Source organism: Octopus sinensis, linkage group LG19 (assembly GCF_006345805.1).
Source record: "Octopus sinensis linkage group LG19, ASM634580v1, whole genome shotgun sequence".
Lineage (NCBI taxonomy): Eukaryota > Metazoa > Mollusca > Cephalopoda > Octopoda > Octopodidae > Octopus > Octopus sinensis.
The window spans coordinates 48,212,699-48,239,362 of NC_043015.1; the positions used below are offsets into that span (position 1 = coordinate 48,212,699).

At 39.2% G+C, this 26,664-nt stretch overlaps 1 protein-coding gene across 1 annotated transcript in view; it reads left to right on the forward strand.

Annotated features, from left to right (window-relative positions):
* The window catches only part of LOC115222078 (adenylate kinase 9-like), a 110,751-nt gene that overhangs the window by 25,254 nt on the left and 58,833 nt on the right, over positions 1-26,664 (forward strand). Inside the window, exons 8-16 of the mRNA XM_036511195.1 lie at positions 1,125-1,199; positions 4,080-4,312; positions 6,355-6,535; positions 11,048-11,195; positions 15,863-15,906; positions 19,577-19,718; positions 21,044-21,269; positions 24,580-24,750; positions 25,751-25,758. Of these exons, the coding sequence (XP_036367088.1) occupies positions 1,125-1,199; positions 4,080-4,312; positions 6,355-6,535; positions 11,048-11,195; positions 15,863-15,906; positions 19,577-19,718; positions 21,044-21,269; positions 24,580-24,750; positions 25,751-25,758 (1,228 nt within the window). The remainder of the gene's footprint in view (positions 1-1,124; positions 1,200-4,079; positions 4,313-6,354; positions 6,536-11,047; positions 11,196-15,862; positions 15,907-19,576; positions 19,719-21,043; positions 21,270-24,579; positions 24,751-25,750; positions 25,759-26,664) is intronic.

Here is a 26,664-nt window from a genome sequence, read left to right on the forward strand (position 1 = left end):
GTGTGGTAAGTAGCTTGCATACCATCCACATGGTTCCAGGTTCAGTCCCTCTGCCCACTATGTGGCACCTTGGGAGAGTGTCTTCTAGAGTCTCAGGCCAACCAAAGCCTTGTGAGTGGATTTGGTAGACAGAAACTGAAAGAAGCCCATTGTATATATTTCTGTGTCTGTGTTTGTCCTCCCTCCATCACTTGAGAGCTGATGCTGGTGTGTCTATGTCCCCGTTACTTAGCAGTTCGGCAAAAGAGACAGATAGAATAAATACTAGGCTTGCAAAGAATAAGTTCTGGGGTCGATTTCTTTGACTAAAAGGCGCTGCTCCAGAATGGTTGCAGTCAAATGGCTGAAACATGTAAAAGAATAAATAGTCCCAAACCGTTGAGGCTGATGATCCTGTCGTCTGCTAGAAGGTGGTAGGGGTTTGCTCCCCTGCTTCTGATACAGGAGTGGTCATAAGTCACTTTATCCATTTACAGTCATCTACCTAATTCACTCTCAAGGCATTGTGTAACTTGAGGCCAAAGTAGAAGACACCTGCTCAATCTGCCATACAGTGGGACTGAACTCAAGACCACTTGATTGCCAAGCTAGCTTCTTAACAACAAAGCCATGCCTGGGCCTATAAATGTTTCAAATAAATATTTTATATATATTTGACTAGCAATATGACCCAGCAACGCCGGGTCATAGTGCTAGTGCACACATATACAGCTGCGTGCGTGCGCACATACACGCAAGTACTGTCCAAATCTCCAATCAATCTCATACAGCTAGCTGGCATTCAATTGGCGTATCAAGTTTCAGGCATTTTGATTGGGTTTTGGATAGAAAATTCCCCCAAAAGTCACTTCTATTGATTTTTTTAATGGCTTTGCGGGGTGACTGGGGAAATGTAAAGATATGCACGACCACCCTTGGACGGTTTTGAATGACCATAGAAAGTGTGAGCCCTCTAACTGAAAAATTGTGGATTTGTATAAAGGACACACACACAGACATTTTGCCATTTATATATATAGAGATTCCCGTTGTTGATGTTAATGTGCTTGTGAATGTGATTGCTATCACTTTGATGACATAGATTTAAAAAATTAATTTTAATTACAAAATAATTTCTGTCATAGGATTATATCATAAGTCATGATCAACAATATGTTTTGGAACTGGATGCTAACCAACCGGCACAGACTTTAATCCAGGTGAGTAAAAAAATACCTACATAAAAAATACCTTGAAAGCCTTGTAATACTTTAGTAATTACCTCCCCACTGGTAAGTATTTTCTGAAACATCTTCAACTAATTCTTGAGGTAGCAGACTCTTAACCCTTTAGTGTTCGCATTATTCTACCAAAATTAATGCTTTTTCATCCACTTTGTTTTGAACTAATCATGCATTATTTTGTGACTATGAGAATTTGATGAGGTAGCTGTTAATTTTTAAAACGATATTGTAGGGTTGGTGTGAGACTAGATCTGGCCAGTTTGAACATGAAAGAGGTAGAATACTTTTGGCCGGATATTGCCGGTTTTAATGCTAAAGGGTTAAATATTGGAATGGGGATTTCATTTGAGTTTAGTATAGATTGGATCGCAGTGTTGAAATTTGGGTACTCATTACAATGTTTATTTTTCTTAGTGAAACCTGAACAAGATCAGGACCTGATAGAACAAAACTGAGTAAAGATTCATGCTCAGCACTCCCAAATCCCCTAGAACTAACTGTCAAATATAATTCAATAGACAAACATTTAAGTTTGTTTCCCAGTGTTATTCATTATTAGGCGCAGGAGTGGCTGTGTGGTAAGTAGCTTGCTTACCAACCACATGGTTCTGGGTTCAGTCCCACTGCATGGCACCTTGGGCAAATGTCTTCTACTATAGCCTTGGGCCGACCAAGGCCTTGTGAGTGGATTTGGTAGATCAAAACTGAGAGAAGCCTGTCGTATATATATTGTTGTTTTGTTGTTGTTTGTTCCTTCTCGAGCCAAGCCTGGTTCATAAGGACTGGTTTCCCAGTTTCCTTGGTGTATGGGTTCCCCACCTGGACGGGACGCCGGTCCGTCGCAGGTGAGCTGCAAGATGCAGGAGGAAAGAGTGAGAGAAAGTTGTGGCGAAAGAGTCAGAAGAAGTTCCCCATTACCTTCTGCCGGAGCTGCGTGGAGCTTTGGTGTTTCGCTCATAAACACACACATCGCCTTGTCTGAGATTCAAACCTGCGATCTCTCGACCGCGAGTCCGCTGCTCTAACCACTAGGCCATATGCCTCCACATATATGAATATATGTGTGTGTATGTGTTTGTCCCCCCAACATTGCTTGACAACCAATGCTGGTGTGTTTACGTCTCTGTATCTTAGCGGTTCGGCAAAAGAGACCAATAGAATAAGTACTAGGTTTACAAAAAAGAATGAGTCCTGGGGTCGATTTGCTTGACTAAAGGCGGTGCTCCAGCATGGCCGCAGTCAAGTGACAGAAACAAGTAAAAGAGTAAGCATTCATTTTATTTTTGCTTTTAATCAATTATACCACAGATCACTTAAGCATGAAAGATAACTGAGCATAGGAGGGGAAAAATGGTTTTCTTGGTTTCAATATAACAAATAATGAAGACTAAGATCTTACATTATATAAAGAACTTCTTAACAATGCATAAATTATTTCAGGTACCAAGGCTCATCCTCATCAGTGAACAGTTTAGAGAAATATTGGTTTATGTATATCCAGCTTCATTGCCTGTACAACTCCAAGCATGACTGGATGTACATAAACTTATATTTCTTTAAACTGTTCGTTTCTAATGATGGACCTCTGTGCTTGAAATACATAAAGGTTGCTTATGTCTGTGTTTTTGCATTGTTAGAAACTCGCTGTTTTCATTGTTTGTTATTTCATTTCTGTATTAAAATGCTTCAAGCAAACTACAGTGCTCAGTTTTACGTTATGTTCTGAGTACAAATTCCGCCGAGGTTGACTTTGCCTTTCATCCTTTCGGGGTCGATAAATAAAGCACCAGTTTCGCACTGGGGTCGATGTAATCGACTTAATCCCTTTGTCTGTCCTTGTTTGTCCCCTCTATGTTTAGCCCCTTGTGGGTAGTAAAGAAATATTTGTGTTGAATACATTTATGATGAAGTGTGAAGGGCAGCTGTTGACTCCAAGCTAAGATTGAACCAGAATTGTTTCTATGAAAATTAGACAACAGTCTTGTAGATTCTTGCACTTTGGAGAATAATAAAACAAGAAATGTGGTAAAGAACATTCTAGCCACTATCTTGATGTTTATCATCATCAATATCATTTAATGTTCTGTTTTCCATGCTGACATAGGTTGGACAGTTTGACATGAACTGACATAGGTTGGACAGTTTGACATGAACTGACATAGGTTGGACAGTTTGACATGAACTGACATAGGTTGAACAGTTTGACATGAACTGACATAGGTTGGACGGTTTGACATGAACTGACATAGGTTGGACGGTTTGACATGAACTGACATAGGTTGGACAGTTTGACATGAACTGACATAGGTTGGACGGTTTGACATGAACTGACATAGGTTGGACAGTTTGACATAAACTGACATAGGTTGGATGGTTTGACATGAACTGACGAACCATAAGGCTCTGCTGATTTCCAGAATCTGATTTGGCATGGTTTCTACAGCTCAAAGCCCTTCCTAATGCCATCCACTTCACAGAGTGTATGACTGAAGCTCAGTAGCCATAAAAGTTAGGATACTACTAATGGCTAGAGACAACAAATTCGTGTCTGAGCATGTGGCTGGCAATGAGTATGCACTACTGGAAAGACCCCAAAACATTGAAATACATCTGTACTCTTCACTGGTTGCTGCTGCGTTGAATTGCCATTTCTCTCTCTCTATGATATGTGTTGTGTTTTTAACTCTGTAAGTCCATAAGAAATGCTATCTGAGGGCATATATATCACAGTAACTGGCCTATTGACAGTGTTTGTGTGTGTGTGTGTGTACATTAAATATGATACATAGATGGCTAGTGACAGCTTGTTGTTCTGTTTTCTGTTTTGTAAAACTGCAATTTCTTGATATCTTCCAGGATTGTTTAATGAAGTTTGAATGCTGTGCTTTGAGCTCTGCTGCAGTTGTACAGGCACTAAACAAGGAGGAAGAAGTAGATGATATAGATTCAGAAGCTATTTTCAAGACATTTGGATCAAAGGAAGTTTTGGCTGGACAGTACACTTGGAAAAGAAGTCGATGGTCAAGATTTTGTCCTGTATCACTTTATGAGGGCAACATTATTAAAGGAAAAACTGAATATGCTGTTGGGTAAGTTTATTTTCACACATAATACAGAGATGAACAGACAGAATTATTAGCAATGGGCAAAATGGTTAGTTAGTTAGTTATAATAATAATAATAATAATAATAATAATAATAATTGCCCTGATGCAGTACCAGGCAGTGGCTCTCATGACTTCTGATCTTAACTGATTTGAAGCGTTATCATGTACATTGTTTTGTCTTGGTATTAAAGATAGGCTACAGCAAATATTCTGCTCAATACCACAGATTTGCTTGTCAGTTGTTTGACCTTAACCAGTTGAGCATGTCTCTTAGTAGCTGACAACATGTTCATCTCTGATTACGACCTGAAGTAGTGGGGGAGCATCATAGCCATGTGTTGAGAGGAATTCTTTGGGGTTTGAATAAATCACCTCTTGAAACATGGGTGTTTTGTTCAACATCTTTAAACAACCCTTAATCAGGGACCTTTTGAGCAGGATGGGCTACTTGAGCAGAATAAAATTCTAACTGGGCCCCACCTGCAAGGTCATGTGCTGTTTATCTTGATAAGAGATCACCATGTCGTGTGCATATGGTTGTGATACATGTGCCTAGTGTACCTTTATCAAACAGGTAGTAATGATGTGTATACTGGGCTTCGTATATTTTACCCCAGTCTGACTTTGATGGCATGCACTGCTCTCTCACTCAATAATAATAATAATAATAATAATATTTTTGAGGTTCACCACTGAAGATGGGCACATGGCTGTGTGTTAAGTAGCTTGCATACCATCCACATGGTTCCAGGTTCAGTCCCTGTATCCACTGTGTGGCACATTGGGCGAGTATCTTCTACTAGAGTCTCAGGCCAACCAAAACCTTGTGAGTGGATTTGGTAGACAGAAACTGAAAGAAGCCCATTGTATATATATATATATGAGACTGATAGAATAAATACTAGGCTTACAAAGAATAAGTTCTGAGGTCGATTTCTTTGACTAAAAGGCGCTGTTATAGGTACAAGGCCTGAAATTTGGATGGGTGGGTGGGTGGGTGGTAGTCAATTACATTGACCTCAATACTCAGCTGGTACTTATTTTATCAACCCTGAAAGGATAAAAGCCAAAGTCGACCTTGGCAGAATTTGTACCCCGAACATAAAGACAAGCAAAATACCGTTAAGCATTACACCCGGCATGCTAAAGATCCAGACAACCTGCCGCTTCAAATAACGCCGCCACCGACACCAATGCCAACGCCAACGCCGACGACAACGACGCCAACGCCACCGCCAACGCCGACAACTGAATTCTATAAACTATCTAAAGCACTTGAACCACTGCTTCCTATTACACACACACATACGCACAGAATAAACTCTGACATCTGTTGGTATGGATTTGTCTGTTCACAAAAATTGCCTTACAATATTTTTCTTCTCCCACCTCACTTTTTTCTGTCAAGATATTTCTTTTTAGACCAAAACTAACTCATCTCAATTTTACTTTCCTCATATCATACAGGAATAATTTTAATGAAAGAAAATTTGATTAAATGTTATACATTTATAGGCGCAGGAGTGGCTGTGTGGTAAGTAGCTTGTTTACCAACCACATAGTTCCGGGTTCAGTCCCACTGCGTGGCACCTTGGGCAAGTGTCTTCTACTATAGCCTCGGGCCGACCAAAACCTTGTGAGTGGATTTGGTAGACGGAAACTGAAAGAAGCTCGTCGTATATATGTATATATATATATATATATATATATGTGTGTGTGTGTGTGTGTCTGTGTTTGTCCCCCTAGCATTGCTTGACAACCGATGCTGGTGTGTTTATGTCCCCGTTACTTAGCGGTTCGGCAAAAGAGACCGATAGAATAAATACTGGGCTTACAAAAGAATAAGTCCCGGGTTCGAGTTGCTCGATTAAAGGCGGTGCTCCAGCATGGCCGCAGTCAAATGACTGAAACAAGTAAAAGAGTAAAAGAGTATTTGTATTATTTATATATAATTCTAAAAAGGCTAACGAGGTTGGCATGCTATAAGAAATAATTAACAAATTTTGAAAATCTTTGAATTTTAGGTTTCTTGATAAACTTTATTTTTTATCAAGTCTTCAAGCGATGGAGTTATTTACTAAAAATCCTCGACCCTATTTATTACATCCTCAACCAAGGCCACCCTGTAAGCTTGTTGTTTTGGGATTGCCCAAATCAGGAAAGACAAACCTCTGTTACTTACTGGCAAAAAAATATAATGCAACGGTAAGAGTCGTTATTTTATTTAAGAACAGTGTCTAAATCATGTATGTTATTTTATCATCATCATCATCATTTAATTGTTGCTTTCCATGCTGGCATTGATTAGACCACAGGTCGCATGCAGCCCGCAGACTTTAATCTTGCGGCCTGCTTCATACTTTTTTGAAATGGGTTTGTGCCAGTATGCAGGTGACATGTAAAAAAAAATAAAATACATGATTTTTCCGTGACCGTTGCCAGTACTGCTTGCCTGGCCCTCATGTCGGTGGCACGTAAAAGCACCCACTACACTCTTGGAGTGGTTGGCGTTAGGAAGGGCATCAAGCTGTAGAATCTCTACCAAATCAAGATTGGAGCCTGGTGCAGCCATCTGGTTTGCCAGTCCTCAGTCAAATTGACCAACCCATGCTAACATGGAAAGTGGATGTTAAATGATGATGATGATGAAACATTTAAAAAATTTTATCAAAAATTAAAGATTATAATGAAAAGTGAAAAAGGAAGATACTACTGTCTTTGCAACAATAATATTTGATGATGAATCAACAATCATTCATTTATTATTATAATAACAACATGAGAAAGCAAAATGCTTTCAATTCTGTCAGTATACAAGTGACCCTCAAAAAACTTTCTGTGATTAAAGTGGCCTGCAATGTAATTTGAGTTGGCCAGGCCTGCGTTAGACAGTTTAACTGGAACTGGTAAGCTGGAGAGCTGCATCATGTTCCAGTCTGATTTAGCATGATTTCTACGGCTGGATGCCCTTCCTAATGTCAACCATTCCAAGAGCATGGGTGCCTTTTACATGAAACCGGCAAAGGCCACAACTATGATTTCATGGGTGCTATTTACATGACACTGGTAATGGCCACGACTACAGTTTCAGTTGGTTTGATGAGTCTTGAGCAGAGCATATCCCCAAGTTCTCAGTCACTTGTCATCACCTCTGTGAGGCCCAACATTTGAAGATCATACTTCACCACTTTGTCCCTTGACTCCGTGGTGCCCAACATTCAGAGATCATGCTACCCGGCAATGGCCATAATTATGATTTCATGGGTGTCATTTACATGACACCAGCAATGGCTCTATGTAAGACCCCCTAGTATCCACAGCATTTAGGGAGACTAATAAACAGAAGAGATATCAGACAGGGTCTTGAATTAGGATTTTCAAAATACTTAGTTTCCAAATTACCCCCTGTGTCAAGGAAACATGGGCCTGAAAATCTGAAGATATGTGCAGGCTAAAAGTGTTGTAGAAATGTAGTGTTTATGGTTAAAACTAGGGATGTCAAGCATAGAAAATTTCATCACATGATATACACTATTATATCATGTGACATATCCCATTACTGAGGTAATTCAGAAGAAAAAGACTGAAATAGTTTGGCTATGTAAGAAGAAGGCTACTCAATAATTATGTAGTTTATTTTTATCTCTCCCGGGTGGGAGATGGGTTGAATCCTGGAAGTACTGCTATACCAGGCCAACCCGTGGCAAAGGTGGAGGAAGCCCCTAACTCTATGGCACTTTGTCAGGATTTCACCAAGTTTAAAACTACATGGTCGATCACCAAAGAGACAAACTTCTAAGATTTGTGAAGCCACAAGGTTATCATTTGCAACACTAGAGGGTAAAGTATCCAGTTAACCCTTTTGTTACTGTATTTATTTTGAGATGCTTTGAATTTGTGTATATATGTGTGTGTGTGTGTATTCTACACACACATATATACAAAAGGTGGTAGTATTGAGGGTGGTGGCTTTGTGCCAGATGATGAACAGTTAGCGCCTGCTAGATGGACAGAAACAGGTGACTTGCTATAGAGGAGAAAAGAGAAAAGGGGAGCGGAGAGAGAAAGGAAAAAAAAAAAGAAAGTGAAGATGTGTTGGAGGGTAGGAGGAGGTGTCCTCAAGTTAGGAGAAGGTAAGTGAATGGTATAGAGGATTGGACAGGGCAAGTGGGCAGGCAAGTTTGCAAGAGTGTGGGAAAAGAATGGGAGATAGCAGGGAAGGAAATGCAGTGAACCATGAACATGAGTTGAAGGGAGTGGGAAGAGAAGATGAGTAGAAGAGAGAGGAGATCTGTCAGGAACAGATTGTGTGCTGGGATATAGCCATAAATGACATCTCTTTAGTGCCTTGTTTTTTTCTTTTGTTTAGATAAACATGTCTTCTCAAGCATAGCAAATCCCTAAACATCTTGATCAATAATCATCTTCATTGCAGGGGTCAACACCTGAAGGTCATTTTTCACCACTTCATTCCACTTCTTCCTGGGTCTCCCTCTTCCACAGGTTCCTTCCTCAATTAACAATTGGCACTTCTTTATGCAGCTGTCCTTGTCCATAATAATGTTCGTCCTTCGGTTCGAAGATGACCAACTGACATCATCTGATGGAACTGCCGCCATGAGACCGGAGGTGGCTGGTGAGGCCAATCCGGGCAAGGAAGCCCCTCCCACAGGTGGGGCAGAAGTGGGTAGGGGCAGTGCTACTGGTGCAGGCGGCTCTGACTTTACGCATCTGACGTTTCTGCTCCGCTGACCGAATCCGTCCCTCCTCGTCCATACACATCGCATGACCATACCACTATAGTCTTCTCTCTTGTTTCTTGTATATATAAATGTATATTTATATGAGGAGCACTCTGTCAGTTACGACAACAAGGGTCCCAGCTGATACGATCAACAGAACAACCTGCTCGTGAAATTAATGTGCAAGTGATTGACCAATCCACAGACACACGTACCCCTAATGTAGTTCTCAGGGAGATTCAGCGTGACACAAAGTGTGACAAGGCTGTCCCCTTTGAAATACAAGTACAACTCATTTTTGCAAGCTGAGTGGACTGGAGCAACATGAAATAAAGTGTCTTGCTCAAGGACACAATGCGTCGCTAGGAATTGAACTCTTGACCTTACAATCATGAGCCGAATGCCCTAACCACTAAGCCACACATATATATATATGCTTGTTGTTCATACACCTGTCTTTGTCTTTGTTTTTCTAAAAAATTTCAACTATACATGCATACATACATACATATTATATATATATATATATATATATATACATACATAAATAAAGATATTATTATTTATAATTAAGGATACAAGATAGTACCAGCTTTGCTAGAAATCAGAGTTGAAAAATACTCAAATAAGCCACTATATCACTGAAAATTTAACAAGCTGATAGAATCGACGAGCGAGTAAAGAGTCAACCTACCATTGCAGGGGAAAGACGTAAATGAATTTGCAGATATACCCTTATCACATGATTTCAAACTCTGAGATATTACTCTTTGTTCTCTTCAACGGGTCTTGCTGCCTGGGGTTGAACTGATACCCACTTTGTCATGCTTGTTAAAATCGTTGAAAGACTATCTTTAATTATATCTGACTAGCAAGGTGAAGCGGCTGACCTCCCCTGTTCGAAGGTTGTAATGGACGCGGGTTCGTGTGTCATATAGCTAGCTAGAGGCGGTGGCCTCTTGGAACTAATCAGCGACAGCTTTAGTCTTATATTTAGACTGCCATATTAGTATGGTGATAACTATTAATATCCAGTAACGCTGCCGTAATCTCCTTTAGAGAGACTTAGTAATTTTAATATTTCTATTATATATATATATAGCCCCCCTGCCCATTCAAAGTACCCTGGATCCTGGAATGTCTCGCTGTGCTTGAGGAGACCTGTTGAGTCAAGTACATGAACATGAACATCGAAATAAATATCAATGGAAATAGTAGTTGTGATACCTGTGCCGGTGGCACATAAAAAGCACCATCCGTACGTGGCCGTTGCCAGCGCCGCCTCGACTGGCTTCTGTGCCGGTGGAACATAAAAAGTGCCATCCGAACGTGGCCGATGCCAGCGCCGCCCCAACTGGCTTCTGTGCCGGTGGCACATAAAAAGCACCATCTGAACGTGGACGTTGCCAGCGCCGCCCTGGCTGGCTTCCGTGCCGGTGGCACATTAAAAGCTCCAACCGATCGTGGCCGATGCCGGATCCCCCCGGCACCTGTGCAGGTGGCACGTAAAAAGCACCCACTACACTCGCGGAGTGGTTGGCGTTAGGAAGGGCATCCAGCTGTAGAAACTCTGCCAGATCAGACTGGAGCCTGGTGCAGCCCCTGGCTTCCCAGACCCCGGTCGAACCGTCCAACCCGTGCTAGCGCGGAAAACGGACGTTAAACGATGATGATGATGATGATGATGATATATATATGCTAATATCCAACAGTGAGAGTGAGTGCACGGGACCATATTGGTGAATAAATATTCTTTATTTGTAAGTTATCAAGGCTACCAACGGTTTCATTGGAATGAGGCACCAATACTTTTATGTGGCAACTGAACAATTGTAAAGACCTTTTTTGCATGAAACCATCAGTAGCCTTGAAAACCCTCAAATAAAGTATATATATATATATATATATTTATAAATTAGAATCTACAGTTGTTATTTCTATTAACAATAGTTTCTATATTAAAACATATTTGAAGGTAATCGATATGGAACCTATATATGAAGAATTAATGAAATTTCGAGTAATTGAAAAACACCAGGAATGGCTGGAAGAAGCTACCACAAGAGCCATTGCTGCTGTGAAAAAGAATGTGGAACAGGCATTTCTAGAGAGATTGGCAGAAGGTATGTAAAAGGTTTATTAGTTCTTCTAATCAGAATCATTGCTGTTGTCACCATTATCATGGCTATCACTACTGTTGCTTCTAAAGTTTCCAATCAAGTCTAATTAGCTGAGTCTAACAAGGAAAATAAATAAGTATAGGATTGAATCAGTCTTCATCGTCATCGTCATCATCATCATCATCATCATCATCGCCATCATCATTATCATCGCCATCATCATCACTGTCTTCGTCACCACCATCACCACCACAACCACCATCTTTGTTGTCATCACCATCATCTTCATCATCACCATCACCATTATCATCATCATTGTTGTCATCAATGTCATCACCCTCGTCGTTGTCACAGCCACTGTCATCTTCATCATTATCATCATCATCATCATCACCATCTTCATCACCACCATCACCACCACCATCTTTGTTGGCATCATCATCAGCATCATCACCATCTTCGTCACCACCACCACCACCAAGACCATCTTTGTTGTCCTCATCACCATCATTATCATCATCATCATCACCATCTTCATCACGACCACCACCACCACCACCATCACCACCACCACCATCTTTGTTGGTATCATCATGATCATCATCACCATTATCATCATCATTGTTGTCATCAATGTCATCACCCTCGTCATTGTCACTGCCACTGTCATCTTCATCCTTATCATCATCATCACCATCACCATCATTTATTATCATCATCATCATCATTATCATTGTTATTATCATCGTTGTCGTCCTTGTCGTTGTCGTTATCATTGTCATCACCATTGTTTTAATGTCCACTTTCCCATGCTCACAAGAGCCGGATGGAATCTGCTGTGGCAGACTTTCTATGGATGGGTGCCCCTTCTGTCACCAACCTTCCCCTGTTTCCAAGCAAGGTAATATTTCCTCACGATCAGACATGTTTTCATGGAAGATTGGAAATAAAAGGCACCACTTGCTTAACAGTGACACTCATTTACCGCTATCACATGATGTCAGAGGAATGAGTGAGTAACACACGCATGTACACATACACTGGCACATGCATACACACGACCGCGTGTGTACTGTTGGCGATTTTTTTTCCTCTGTCTTCCCTTCTCTGGATCTTTCCTTCTCCTATGTTTCCAACGAAGAGCTCCACTCGAAACATTAAACCCTCCTTCTTTCCTGAGCGTCCAATAATACTATATTTGTTCCACGTCCTCGCGTTGTTGTGTTTTTTTGTGCTTTCTTGTTTGGAATAACTTCATACTCACACATGCATACACACAACATGCACACACACATAGATATGCATACACCCACCCACCTACACATACACTCACATATAGATACACCCACAAACACACACGCACACTCACACACACATACATGTGCACACAATGGGCTTCTTTCAGTTTCCAGCTACCAAATCCACTCTCAAGGCTTTGGTTGTCCTGAGGCTATAGTAGAAGACACTTGCCAAAGGTGCTGTGCAGTGGGACTGAACTTGAGACCTGAGTTTGTATTGCTTGAGGAAGATGTTAATGATAGAAAGAGAGAGAGAGAGTGATGATGATGATGAGAGATGGTAAGATGGTGATCATGATGATATAATCCTGTTCTTGAGGAGATTAATTGTTGCTGAGACAGCTTCTAATGTTGCTAACGACATTATAGAAATGGACTTAAGTCGATAAACAAGGGATAATCATTACAATATATCTCTATATATAAAGCTGAAGTTGTCTGTGGGTGGCAGGTTTGGTAGCCTTCAACTAACACTATCTCCTCCGAAACCCTGCGGCGCAAGTTGACCAAAATTGAGAGTATGATAGAAGAAGGCTTGCTCTTCCTTCCGTAGAAGATAAAATTCAAATCGGACCATGTTAACACCAAAAATTATTTACATGAAAAAGGTGCTTTTTTTCTATGAAAATCCCTATTTTTTACGATTTTTTGACTGCTGTGTTGCCATTTTTTGGTGTATTTCTTAGTGTATTCACTTAGAGAGAATAACAAGCTACATAATGCAAAATTTTTACTTTTCAAAAATTCCAATTCTAAAGGGTCAAAACAAACCCAAGCAACGTGGGGCGATACTGCTTGTTAATTATATTTCACTATCAGAGCTTAGTCCTGTTTTAGTTAGTTCCACCAACACCTCCTCTGTAGAAACACTTTTCTTAACCATAAAATACAGTTAGGGTTAGTTATTAGCAAAACCTAACAGTTTGGGAAAGATTTTATTGTTCGTTAATGCCTTTGAATATTATCAAGCAGCCTTGGAATAAGATTATCAAACAGGCTTGAAATAAAATTATCAAACTTCAAATAAGATTATCAGATTTGAAATAAGATTATCAAGCAAACTTGAAATAAAAATCAAAAAGACATTAATAGAATTATCGAAGAGTTTAAAATGAGATTATCAGACTTTATATAGAATTATCAAAAAGCATTTATATATGATTACTAAACAGACTTGAAATGAAATTATCAGACAGACATTAAATATGATTATCAAACAAGCTTGAAATAAGATTATCAAACAAATTTGAAATAAAAATCAAAAAGACATCAAATAGAATTATCAAAAAGAGTTTAAAATAAGATTATCAAACAGACTTTATATGGGATTATCAAGAAGCATTAAAAAATTTTTACTAAACAGACTTGAAATGAAATGAATGTGCTTATCAAATAAACTCGAAATAAGATTATCAAACTTTTAAGATTATCTGATATGAAATGAGATTATTGAACAGTCTTTATATCGGAGTATTAGACAGACAAGAAATAATCAAACTTGCATTAAATAAGATTATCAAAATGGCATTAAATAGGATTATCAAAAAGAGCTTAAATGAGATTATTAAACAGACTCAAAATGAAATTATCAAACAAACTTGAAATAAGATTACCAAACAGACTTTCAGTAAGATTATCAAACAGACTATCAAATAGGATTATCAAATAGGATTATCAAACAGATTATCAAATAGAATTATCAAAAATATTTAAATACAATTATCAAACAAACATTAAATATGAATATCAAACTTGAACTAAAATTATCAAACAGATTTTCTAGATTATAAAAAATACTTTTATATATTATTATTATATTATTGATAAGTGTTTAAATAAAATTATCAAACAGACTTACCTAATTTAATGTCTCTATGCTTGTTTGTCATTTGAGTTGTTTTTGTTGTTTGTTTTTTTTAATTCTCTTTTGGAAGTATATTCGAACTGCAAATATTTACCTTCAAGATGTTATGATGAAGGCAGTAAATCTCTTCAGTTGTTGTTTCCATAGCAACTGTTCTTTATGTTGAAGTTACTTCTCCTTTCATAAAGACCTTGTTCCTAATTATAGTACGTTCATTAATATTTAATTATGATATCTTTGTCAATGTTTAATCACTCATTTCCCGTACAAAAACCGGTACACTAATTTATGAAAAAGAATTGAGGATTATGAAGAGTTTGTTGTTAGACTAATTAATTAAATATGATGAATAATTATAAAAGGTTTGCTTTTAGATTAATCAATTAAACATAATGGTTTATCTTTGTTTCAGTCTTTGGGCTGTGGCCATACTGGGGCACCGCCTTGAAGTGTTTAGTTGAACAAGTCAACTCCAGTATTTATTTTTGAAGTCTGGCACTTATTCTATCAATCTCTTTTTGTTGAACTGCTAAGCTACAGGAGCATACGCAAACCAACATCAGTTGTCAAGCTGTGGTGGGAAACAAACACACACAAATAAATATATACATACATGTATGTATGTATGTATACACACACATGTATAAACATATGTATACATGACCTTAACCACTTGAGCATGTCCCTTAGTAGAGGAACAGGAGTAGTGGGGGAGCATCATAGCCATGTGTTGAGAGGAATTCTTTGGAGTTTGAATAAATGTAACAGAAGTAAAGTCTGAAGGAAATATTAGCTATTTTCCATACTTCCTTGGGGTAAGCAAATAGGAAATAACAGTGGCTACCCAAGGACAAAAATCACACAGTGAGTGTGTGTGTGTGTGTGTACATGTGTGCTTGCTAGAAAGTGTGATGACAGTTGCTTCTGATAGGACTCTATGAAGGAGGTGCCTGATGACTCTATCCTCATGGCCTTCCCAGAAATAGTAGGTATAGAAGATGCGTGGAGAGATGGATAATTTTTATCACGTAGGTGCAGGAGTGGCTGTGTGGTAAGTAGCTTGCTTACCAACTACATGGTTCCGGGTTCAGTCCCACTGTGTGGCACCTTGAGCAAGTGTTTTCTACTATAACCTCGGGCCAACCAAAGCCTTGTGAGTGGATTTGGTAGACGGAAACTGAAAGAAGCTTGTCGTATATATGTATATATATATATGTTTGTGTGTGTATATGTTTGTGTGGCTGTGTTTGTCCCCACCCATCAACATCGCTTGACAACCGATGCTGGTGTGTTTATGTCTATGTAACCTAGCGGTTCGGCAAAAGAGACATAGAATAAGTACTAGGCTTACAAAGAATAAGTCCTGGGGTTGATTTGTTTGACTAAAGGCAGTGCTCCAGCATGGCCACAGTCAAATGACTGAAACAAGTAAAAGAGTAAGAGAATATTGCTTACAGAAATGCCTTGATATTGATTTCAAATATTTTTTATTTCATGTAATTGCTTAGAAGCCAATGAACAAAGTGAGAATGCAGAGGAAGAGCACCCAGAGGTAGATATATACTTTCGTTACCTGTGGTCACTAGTTCTTTGTTGTTGTTGTTGTTGTTGTCAAGGTTCTTGTTGCTATTGTTGATCATGCTGTTATATTACTGCTGTGTTGCTACTGTTGTTTCTGCTGTTGTTATGGCTGTTGGTTAGGGTGTTGCGCTCATGATCGCTGGAGCATGATTTCAATTCCTAGACCAGGCGGTGTGCTGTGTTCTTGAGCAAAACACTTCATCTCACATCACTCTTTGTGATCACTTCGACACCTGACACGTGATACACCGTGCACCTGTTTGGGCAACGTCAGTTTGATGGAGGACGGAGTGAGCTAATCTACAGCACATATATTTAATTGCTATAAATAAATCATTTGTGTGCAGGTCATTCACAAAAAAAGCTGAACACTCATACGTTGTTTTCGACGGGAAAGTCCGTCAATATTATTATTATTATTATTGAGTGAGAGAGCAGTTCATGCCTATCAAAGTGACACTGGGGTAAAATATACGAAGCCCAATATACCCATCATGACTACCCGTCTGATAAGGGTACACCAGGCACATGCATCACAACCATATGTGTGCGACATGGTGATCTCATATCAAGATAAACAACACATGACCTTGCAGGTGGGGCCCAGTTAGAATTTTCTTCAGGTTGAGTAGCCCATCCCGCTCAAGAGGTCCCGGAATAAGGATTGTTTAAGATTATTATTATTATCATCATCATTATTATTATTATCATTATCATTATCATTATTATTATTATTATCATCATCATTATTATTATTATTATCATCATCATCATCGTCATCATTATTATTAAGATGGTTTGTTGGCAGAATCTTTACCAAACCAGAAAATATGCTTCGTGGCATGTTATCTGTCATTACATTCTGAGTTCAAATTCTGTTGAGGCTGACTTTGCCTTTCATCCTTTCGGAGTCAATAAAATAAGTACCAGTCAAACACTGGGGTCAAAGTAATCGACTTATCCCTTTCCCCAAAGTTGCTGGCCATGTGCCAAAATTTGAAATCATTATTATTATTATTGAAGCGGCGAGCTGGCAGAATCAGAGTCTGTCTTCACGTTCTGTGTTCAAATGCCACCAGGGTTGACTTTATCTTTTATTCTTTCGGGGTCAATAAATTAAGTACCAGTTACGCACTGGGCTTGATATAATCAACTTAATCCCTTCCCCCAAATTTGAGGCTTTATGCTTCCATTAGAAAGGATTATTATTGTTGTTGTTGTTGTTGTTGTTGTTATTGCTGCAGTTGCTGTGATTTCTCTTGTTGAAGCTGCTGCTGCTGCTGTTGTTGTTGTTGCTACAGTTGTTGTGGTTTCTGTTGTTGCTGTAGTTGTTGTTGTTGTTGTTGTTGTTGCTGCCACCATTGTTGTTAATCTTTCGCCCAGTGCCAATCCTGATCAAAGGCATTCTTACAATAACAACCTCATCTTTTTTTCATGCCTGACGCATCTAGGACTACATTATTTAATGTGTCCTTTTCCTGGCTGCTATTTCTAGCAAGTCATGCAGCTGTGTAGAATCTCCCATCTCTTTCTATTATTATTAGTGTTAGAGAGAGATAGGCACACGCACACACACACACACACACACACACACACACACACACACACACACAACACACACACACACACACACTCACTCACACACACACACACACACACACTCATGTATGCCCACATGTTCTGCAATCATTTTGTCATCTGACATGTGGCACCTGTACAGGTAATGTCGATTTGATGGAAGGTGCGAGCTTATGTCTACACAAATATTTGATCACTATAAACAAATCATCTGTTTGGTTGTTCAGTAAGAAATTGTCGAACCCTCATCTGTCATCTGATGACAGGAGAGTCCATTATATATATATATATATATATATATGTGGAGACACAATGGCCTAGTGGTTAGGGCAGCGGACTCGCGGTTTCGATTCCCAGACCGGGCGTTGTGAGTGTTTATTGAGCGAAAACACCTAAAAGCTCCACGAGGCTCCAGCTGGGGGTGGTGATCCCTGCTGTACTCTTTCACCACTCTTTCTTCTGTTGGCCTGCTCGCTTAGCCAGTGGGGTGGCGTCATTCGAAGGCTAAAACAATGCGAACGCATTGTGACCAGCGATGTGTAACAACATCTGATGGTCTGGTCGGTCACGTGATATATATATATATATATAGTATATAAGTATATATTTATGTATGTATGTATTTGTGTGTCTGTGTTTGTCCCCCCCCCCATCATCACTTTACAACCAATGTCAATGTGTTTACATCCCTGTAACTTAGCAGTTTGGCAAAGGAGACCAATAAGATAAGCACCACACTCACAAAGAATAAGTCGTGAGGTCAATTTCTTCGACTAAAATACCCTTCAAGGCCATGTTCCAGCATGGCCACAGTCAAATAACTGAAACAAGTAAAGGAATAAAAAGAATAAATGTTATATATTATAATGTTATGTGGCCACCACTATTTGGAAAGGATGTCTAAATAGATTGTACACAATTAAAGATTTTTGTTGTGTTATCCTGAAAAGAAGGACTCTTAATAATGAGAAACCAGTCAAGTGGTATTATGCCAAAGTTTATAAGCAACACACCAGTTTTACAAAAGTAAATGGCAAAAGTTTCAAAGTAAGAGCATAATCTTGCTTTTTATGATAGCATATGTTTTGAATAGACCATTATTTGGGTTAGTTATTTTTTTTTTTTTTTTGTGATGCCAGTGCCACCTGACTGGCTCCCCATGACGTGACACGTAAAAAGCACCGTCTGAATGTGGTTGAAGCCAGTGCCGCCTGACTGGCTCCCGAGCCGGTGGCATGTAGAAAGCACTCACTACACTCTCGGAGTGGCTGGCATTAGGAAGGGCATCCAGCAGTAGAAACAGTGCCAGATAAGACTGGAGCCGGTGCTGCCTACTGGCTTGCCAGTCCTCAATCAAACCGTCCAACCCATGCCAGCATGGAAAACAGACATTAAATGATGATGGTGGTGGCGGTGGCAGCGATCGTCATTGTTTTTTGACTTCCTGTGCAGTTGTAAAGAATAACGATAAATGTCGCCCTTTTCAAGCCTAGCCAGGCTCATGGGCCCGGTTTCCCGGTTTCTGTGGTGTATGTGTTCCTCCCAGCTGGACAAGATGCCAGTCCATCACAGTGTTACTCAAGAAACAGGAAGAGAGAGTGAGAGAAAGTTGTGGTGAAAGAGTACAGCAGGGGTCGCTACCGCCCCCTGCGGGAGCCTTGTGGAGCTTTAGGTGTTTTCGCTCAATAGACACACACAATGCCCGGTCTGGGAATCGAAACCGCGATCCTCCAACCGCAAGTCCGCTGCCCTAACCACTGGGCCATTGTGCCTCCACGTTGTAAAGAATACTCAATCTAAAACACTGCTGGTTCAAATTTATACAAGACCACAACTAATAAACTATTTTCATTCAAAAACAAAACAGTAGTTTTAGTGGCATGCTTTTTTTTTTGTTTGTTTGTTATACTCAAAACTCTGGACTTCCTGACAATTATATATTTTTGAGTCAAGCTGTTACTGTTGATACGCGATAAAAAAATTAGTTACAGTTCTTCAATAATTAGGGAAAAAAAAATGTTTCTTCTTTATCTTATAAATTGTGCCTTTTCTTTAATTCATAGATATTTATTAGTGAAATTATTGACCAACTACTTGAAAGAGTGGAGCTGGACATTAAAGACAGAGATAGGTTCCCTTCTGATGAAGATGATAATACCGAAGATCTCGAACCTGAAGTAGAACATATTACAGAAGAAGAAATTGGTAAACTGTCATAAATTTTATCTTTCTACAACAATGGAATATTTTCTCTGTTTATAGAGTAGTCCAATCCTCAATCTCCATCACAGCTAGTTTTCTTGCTGAAATAACTTTACAGTGTGAGCCTAGTTAACATTCAGCTGTGATTATATGGTTTATTATAATCTTTAAAGGCACTAGAAGCAAATATTGTGTTTATTCATGTTGTAAAAAATAACCATAAGCATTTTAGGCGCAGGAGTGGCTGTGTGGTAAGTAGCTTGCTAACCAACCACATGGTTCCGGGTTCAGTCCCACCGCGTGGCATCTTGGGCAAGTGTCTTCTGCTATAGCCCCAGGCCGACCAATGCCTTGTGAGTGGATTTGGTAGACGGAAACTGAAAGAAGCCTGTCGTATATATGTATATATATAATATTATGTGAAATAGAAAGATGAATAATCTTGTAGTAGATTAATCAAAAGTTTAACCGATACCTTAGTAGCAAAAATCACAGCAGTGAACAGCACGGTTGGAGGTACAACCATCTGGCGTTGCAACCGTGCGTTGGTGCGGATAATTGAAATTAAAACATTATTGTGAATTGAAGAAATGGAGCTGAACGCAGATTGAACAGAAATCGTTTTATTTCATTCTACACGTGTTTCGAAAGGCACAAATTACCAAAATCCGATTGAATAATGGGACCATATTGTGTTTTTCTCTTCAGGAGAAAAAAGGAAATCCGTTGGAAAAACAAATCGCCATGGGCTCTTAGGAGCACAGTTCGATTTGTTTTTTGCTCTGCCTCTGTTCTGTTTTTGTTTTTCCAACGGATCTCCTTTTTTCTTCCTGAAGAGAAAGACACAATATGGTCCCATTATTCATCGGATTTTGGTAATTTGTGCCTTTCGAAACACGTGTAGAATGAAATAAAACGATTTCTGTTCAATCTGCGTTCAGCTCCATTTCTTCAATTCACCAATAATGTTTTATATATATATATATATATATATATATATATATATATATATATATATATATGTGTGTGTGTGTGTGTGTGTGTTTGACAACCGATGCTGGTGTGTTTACGTCCCCGTCACTTAGCTGTTCGGCAAAAGAGACCAATAGAATAAGTACTGGGCTTACAAAGAATAAGTCCCGGGGTCGATTTGCTCGACTAAAGGCAGTGCTCCAGCATGGCCGCAGTCAAATGACTGAAACAAGTAAAAGAGTAAAAGAGTAAAGAGTATCTCCATTGATCCAGAACATTCTTTTGTGTTGTACTTTTTGTAATTGAAGATAAAATTTCTGGTGTTTTTGATCTACTTTTTTCTTTCTTGTTATAAGTACCAAAAGAACTTGATCACGATGAGTTGACAAAACTACAGCTGGAGAAAGAGTTAGAGGAGGTTGATGAGGACAATGAAGAAGTTAAAATTATTGTGGAAAAATTAATGCTTGAATATGCTGAACTTAGTATTGCATTCACACCTCGAGACCAATATCAGTTAATGGAAAGAGTTATTCAATCAATAGAGATGGACAATGGCAAAGAATCAATCACCAATATTAGGTATGAAATAATTGCTATAAAATTAATGTCAGCTTTGTAGATTTGTTTGTATTTCTTTTGTGTCTTAACAACCACAAAATTAGGGTTTCATCCAAGTTGGGTCTATTCAGCGTTGGTATAATTAGACTCCAATGTTCTTTCAGCCAGACATTTTATACATCAGTCAATATTGAGAAAAAATATTACTTGATAATGTAGATTTGAAAATAAGTATTTCTTAAAATTATGTACCATTCCACAAACAGAATATTAACCCTTTCGATACCAACCTGCCTGAAATCGCCTCTGACTCTGTAGTATAAATGTCTTGTTTTCAAAAGTTTTGAATTAAAATCTGCCACCAAACCTTAGTCACAATTTATGTTCCTAACACTAGCTTAATGGTAACTAAGTTATTTTACTTAATTCATTGTTATATTTGAAGCAATTGAAAGAAACACAGAGCATCTCAAAATAAATACGGTAACGAAAGGGTTAATTGGATTATAATTAAAATGGACAATCCTTATATTGTCACGTTTGTCCGTCAAAGCAATAAGGACCATCTAGTGATCCTTAAGGATGACTGATGACCTGCATGGGGACCTTGTTTGAAATGAAGAATGGTTGTGCACTATTGACCACACGATCTCACCTGTGACCATCTGTCTGTGGCCAGACCAGGTGAAGACAACTAAGGATGGAGATGGGTGATGAGTAGATGACCGAGATGTCATAACTGTTTCGTCTTGCTCCCTACACTCCACAATGCATTGCTGCAGCCACCACCCACCTCCATTGGACCATGAAGGTTTCTTCCCCATAGACCACTGGATTCAGTCTTCACATGCATATGTAGGGAAGCTCTAATATGTTAATTAACCCATAGCTGAGAGCCTGAAAGGTGTTACTATTCTGGGTCAGAGTAGATCTGGGAACAGTAGTGGCAAAGAGGTGATTCCACACTGCTCAGAACCCTGGAAATCTCAAACCAGGGCCTCACTACTGGAAGCAGTTTAAAGTCATACCCAGGACAAATTCTTTATTCTCTTTTACGCTTTTACTTGTTTCAGTTATTTGACTGCGGCCATGCTGGAGCACCGCCTTCAATTGAGCAACTCAACCCCGGGACTTATTCTTTTGTAAGCCCAGTACTTATTCCATCGGTCTCTTTTGCCGAACCGCTAAGTTACGGGGACATAAACACACCAGCATTGGTTGTCAAGCAATGCTATAGGGGGACAAACACAGACACACACACACGCACATATATATACATATATACGACAAGCTTCTTTCAGTTTCCGTCTACCAAATCCACTCACAAGGCTTTGGTCGGCCCGAGGCTATAGTAGAAGACACTTGCCCAAGGAGCCACGCAGTGGGACTGAACCCGGAACCATGTGGTTGGTAAACAAGCTTCTTACCACACAGCCACTCCTGCACCATTCTTTTTATATACAATGTGAAGGTATGTAGCTTAGTGGTTATGGTATTCAGCTCGTGATCATTAGGTTGTGAGTTCAATTTCCAGCTATGCATTGTGTCTTTCAGCAAGACATTGTATTTGTTGTTGCTCCGGTCACTTCAATTCACATTGCAAGACACTTTATTTCACATTGCACTCAGCTAACAAAAATGCATTGTACCTGTTTCAGTTATTTGACTGCGACCCTGCTGGAGCACCACCTTCAATCGAGCAACTCGACCCCGGGACTTATTCTTTTGTAAGCCCAGTACTTATTCTATCGGTCACATTTGCCGAACCGCTAAGTTACGGGGACAGTTCAAAGGGGCCAGCCTTGTCACACTCTGTGTCACACTGAATCTCCCTGAGAACTACATTAAGGGTACACGTGTCTGTGGAATGCTCAGTCATTAGCTTGTTAATTTCACAAGCAGGCTGTCCTGTTGATTGGATCACCTGGAAACCTTGTCATCATGACCGATGGAGCACCAAAATATATACTATATGACTGGTGGACATGGCATGGATCTAACTTCACTGAAGCAGTAGAAGGCCCAACTCAGGCAAAATCAGGATTGTTTGATTTTAAAACTTGCATGGTCTCTCGAATAATTTAACCCTAAATTCATTTTAGAGTAGGGGTTAGATAGACATGCTTTTTTAAGATGAATTCATTGATATGTTCAATGGTGTGTTATACATTACATAAGATATGTTTAGAGGTGCAGTGTGGCTATGGGGCTTGGATGTCTGTTTCACAACCATGGGGTTTTGAGTTCAGTCCCACTGTACAGCATCTTGGGTAAGTGTCTTCTACTACAGTCCAGACCAACCAAAGCCTTGTTAGTCGATTTGGTCTGAGGAATCTGAAGGAAGCCTGTTGTGTGTGTGTGTTTGTGTGTGTGTGTATGTGTGTGTGTGGGTGTGTGTGTGTGTTACAACCTCTCTGCCTCTAAAATCACGTGATAGTTGTAAATGCATGTCACCATAAATCAGGCAGCATCCTTTGTTTCCAATCTTCCATGGAAACATGTCTTGTCATGGGGGAAATATCATCTTTGGTGAGAGTTGGTGACAGGAAGGGCATTGGAAATTTGCTTCAACAAATTCCCTTCAACCTGTGTGAGCATGGAAAATTGGACATCAAAACGATGATCATCATCATGATGACAAGTGTATACAATAGTCAAACAGCCATAGCTGCTTTATTCCTCCTTCAAATGAATAAAAACACAAGGAAATCCTCTCCCATCACTCAAACAATGTGTGTAACCACCTGTCTAGTGCATTATTTACATTATTTACATTCAACAGATATTTGTCTTCATCTTGTTTGTTGTTAACCCGTTTCAGCTGATGTACCCTCCAAGCCTTCTTTAGGTGTCTTGGGGAAATTTTGAACTTTGGTTCTCATTCCTAAGGTATTTTTCAATGTCATTATTGTTGTTGTTATAATAATAATAAGAATAATGATAATAATAATAATAATAATAATAATAATGATAATAATGATGATGATGATGATGATGACGATGACGACGACGACAACAACAACAACAACATCGAAAAATACCTTAGGAATGAGAACCCAGGTTCGAAATTTTCCCGAGACACCTGAAGAAGGCTGGAGGGTATTTCAGGCGAAATGTTGTGTTAACAACAAACGAGATGAGGACAAATATCTGTTGAATGTAAATAATGTAAATAATGTAAATAATGCACATAATTCCTCATCTCTTAAATATAGAACTGCACCTGTGTAGTATTGTCAACTTTGAAAATTTAAACATGTGCTTCTTGTTTGCTTAATTTCCATTGACTTCTATTCTCATTGATACATTAAGATACAATATCATCTTGCAGAAATGGTGGATGGATTTTGGATAATTTCCCATTAACTCAAGAACACTGGCAGTTGTGTTCAGACTTTAATTTAATCCCAGACACTGTCATTTGTTTGATTGATACATCAGATCAATGGAGTTGGTTAATGCATCAATGGGCAGAACATTTCTTTGCTACTGTCAAACACAGGTTTGTATAAGTTTAAAAGTCTTTTACATTTGTTTCCAATTTCAAACTTTGGCACAAGGCCAGCAATTCCAGGGAAGGAGGTAAGTTGATTACAATGGGTTCTTCTGCCCAGCTTAATTCCATATGTTCAGCTGTTCTGCTAACTTATATAAAATATTTACAGTATAGGCACAGGAATGGCTGTGTGGTAAGTAGCTTGCTAACCAACCACATGGTTGCGGGTTCAGTCCCACTGCTTGACATCTTGGGCAAGTGTCTTCTGCTATATCCCCGGGCCGACCAATGCCTTGTGAGAGGATTTGGTAGACGGAAACTGAAAGAAGCCTGTCGTATATATGTATATATATATATATATGTGTGTGTGTGTGTGTGTGTTTGTGTGTCTGTGTTTGTCCCCCTAGCATTGCTTGACAACCGATGCTGGTGTGTTTACGTCCCCGTCACTTAGCGGTTCGGCAAAAGAGATTTTGAGGATCTGATCAAAGACATTGCAATTCAAAAAAGTAGGAGGAAACTTTTCAAATATAAATAAAGTGGAAGTATACAAAAATAAACATTATTTTCCCTCTTACTGTTTTTTTTTTCATTTTGAAAAATAAAAATTTATTTTGTGGTTTGTTATTGTTTATATTTTGAATTACATAATCTTTTATGGGGGCACCAAAATCTTTTTAAGTGCTTAGGGCCTTGGTGGGTCTTAATCCAGCCCTGCACATCATCAGTAATTAATTTTATAAGCAAATTATTAGTAATTAATTTTATATGCAAATTATCAGTAATTTATATGCCAATCATCAGTAATTAATTTATATGTATATCATCAGTAATTAATTTTATGTGCAAATTATCAAATTTAAATGCAAATCTTCTATCTCTGCCCCTTTCCATGACCACCACTGCCGGATTTTAAAAACTTCAGATGTTTCTTATAACTACAAACAAACACAACTGTCCTTCATTTACATTTAATTCTGAATCATATTTCTTTCTTGTCTTTCAGGAAAGCAGGTAAATATAATGTAATCAAAGTTGAAGTTGGTAAATATGTCTTTGCTATCACCTGATCAAGTGAGATGTTTATTGCTAGCAACAGTAAAAATACCAATAAAAACAACAATAACAATTCTAACAACAATACTAATAAAAGGCGCATGGCTCAGTGGTTAGAGCATTCGGCTCACAATCATGAGGTAGTGAGGTCGATTCCTGGACTGGGCTGTGTGCTGTGTTCTTGAGCAAGACACTTTATTTCACGTTGCTCCAGTTCACTCAGCGGTAGAAATGAGTTGCAGTGTAACTGGTGCCAGCCTTTGCCTCTCCTTTGGATAACATCAGTGGTGTGGAGAGGAGAGACTGGTATGCATGGGCAACTGCTGGTCTTCCATAAACAACCTTGCCTGGACTTGTGCCTTGGAGGGGAACTTTCTAGGTGCAATCCGATGGTCATTCATGACCGAAGCGGGTATTTACTCTTTACTAATAAAAGTTGAGACCCCCTTCGGTCATGACTTACTGTGGGATTACACCTAGAAAGTTACTCTCCCAGGCACAAGTCCGGGCAAGGTGGTTTATGGAAGACCAGCAGTTGCCCATGCGTACCGGCCTCCCCTCTCCACACCACCAGTGTTATCCAAGGGAAAAGCAATGGCCGATACAGCTTGGCACCTGTGACATCGCAACTTATTTCTACGGCTGAGTGAACTGGAGCAACGTGAAATAAAGTGTCTTGCTCAAGAACACAACACACAGCCCGGTCCAGGATTCAAACTCACAACCTCACGATCGTAAACTCGATGCTCTAACCACTGGGCCATGCGGCTTCACTAATAAAAAAATCAAATAAAAAACAGGAAAAATAATCTAGAATCCTTGTCTGGTACCAGATTGATCCCAAAATCTAATCAGTTTGTGCCA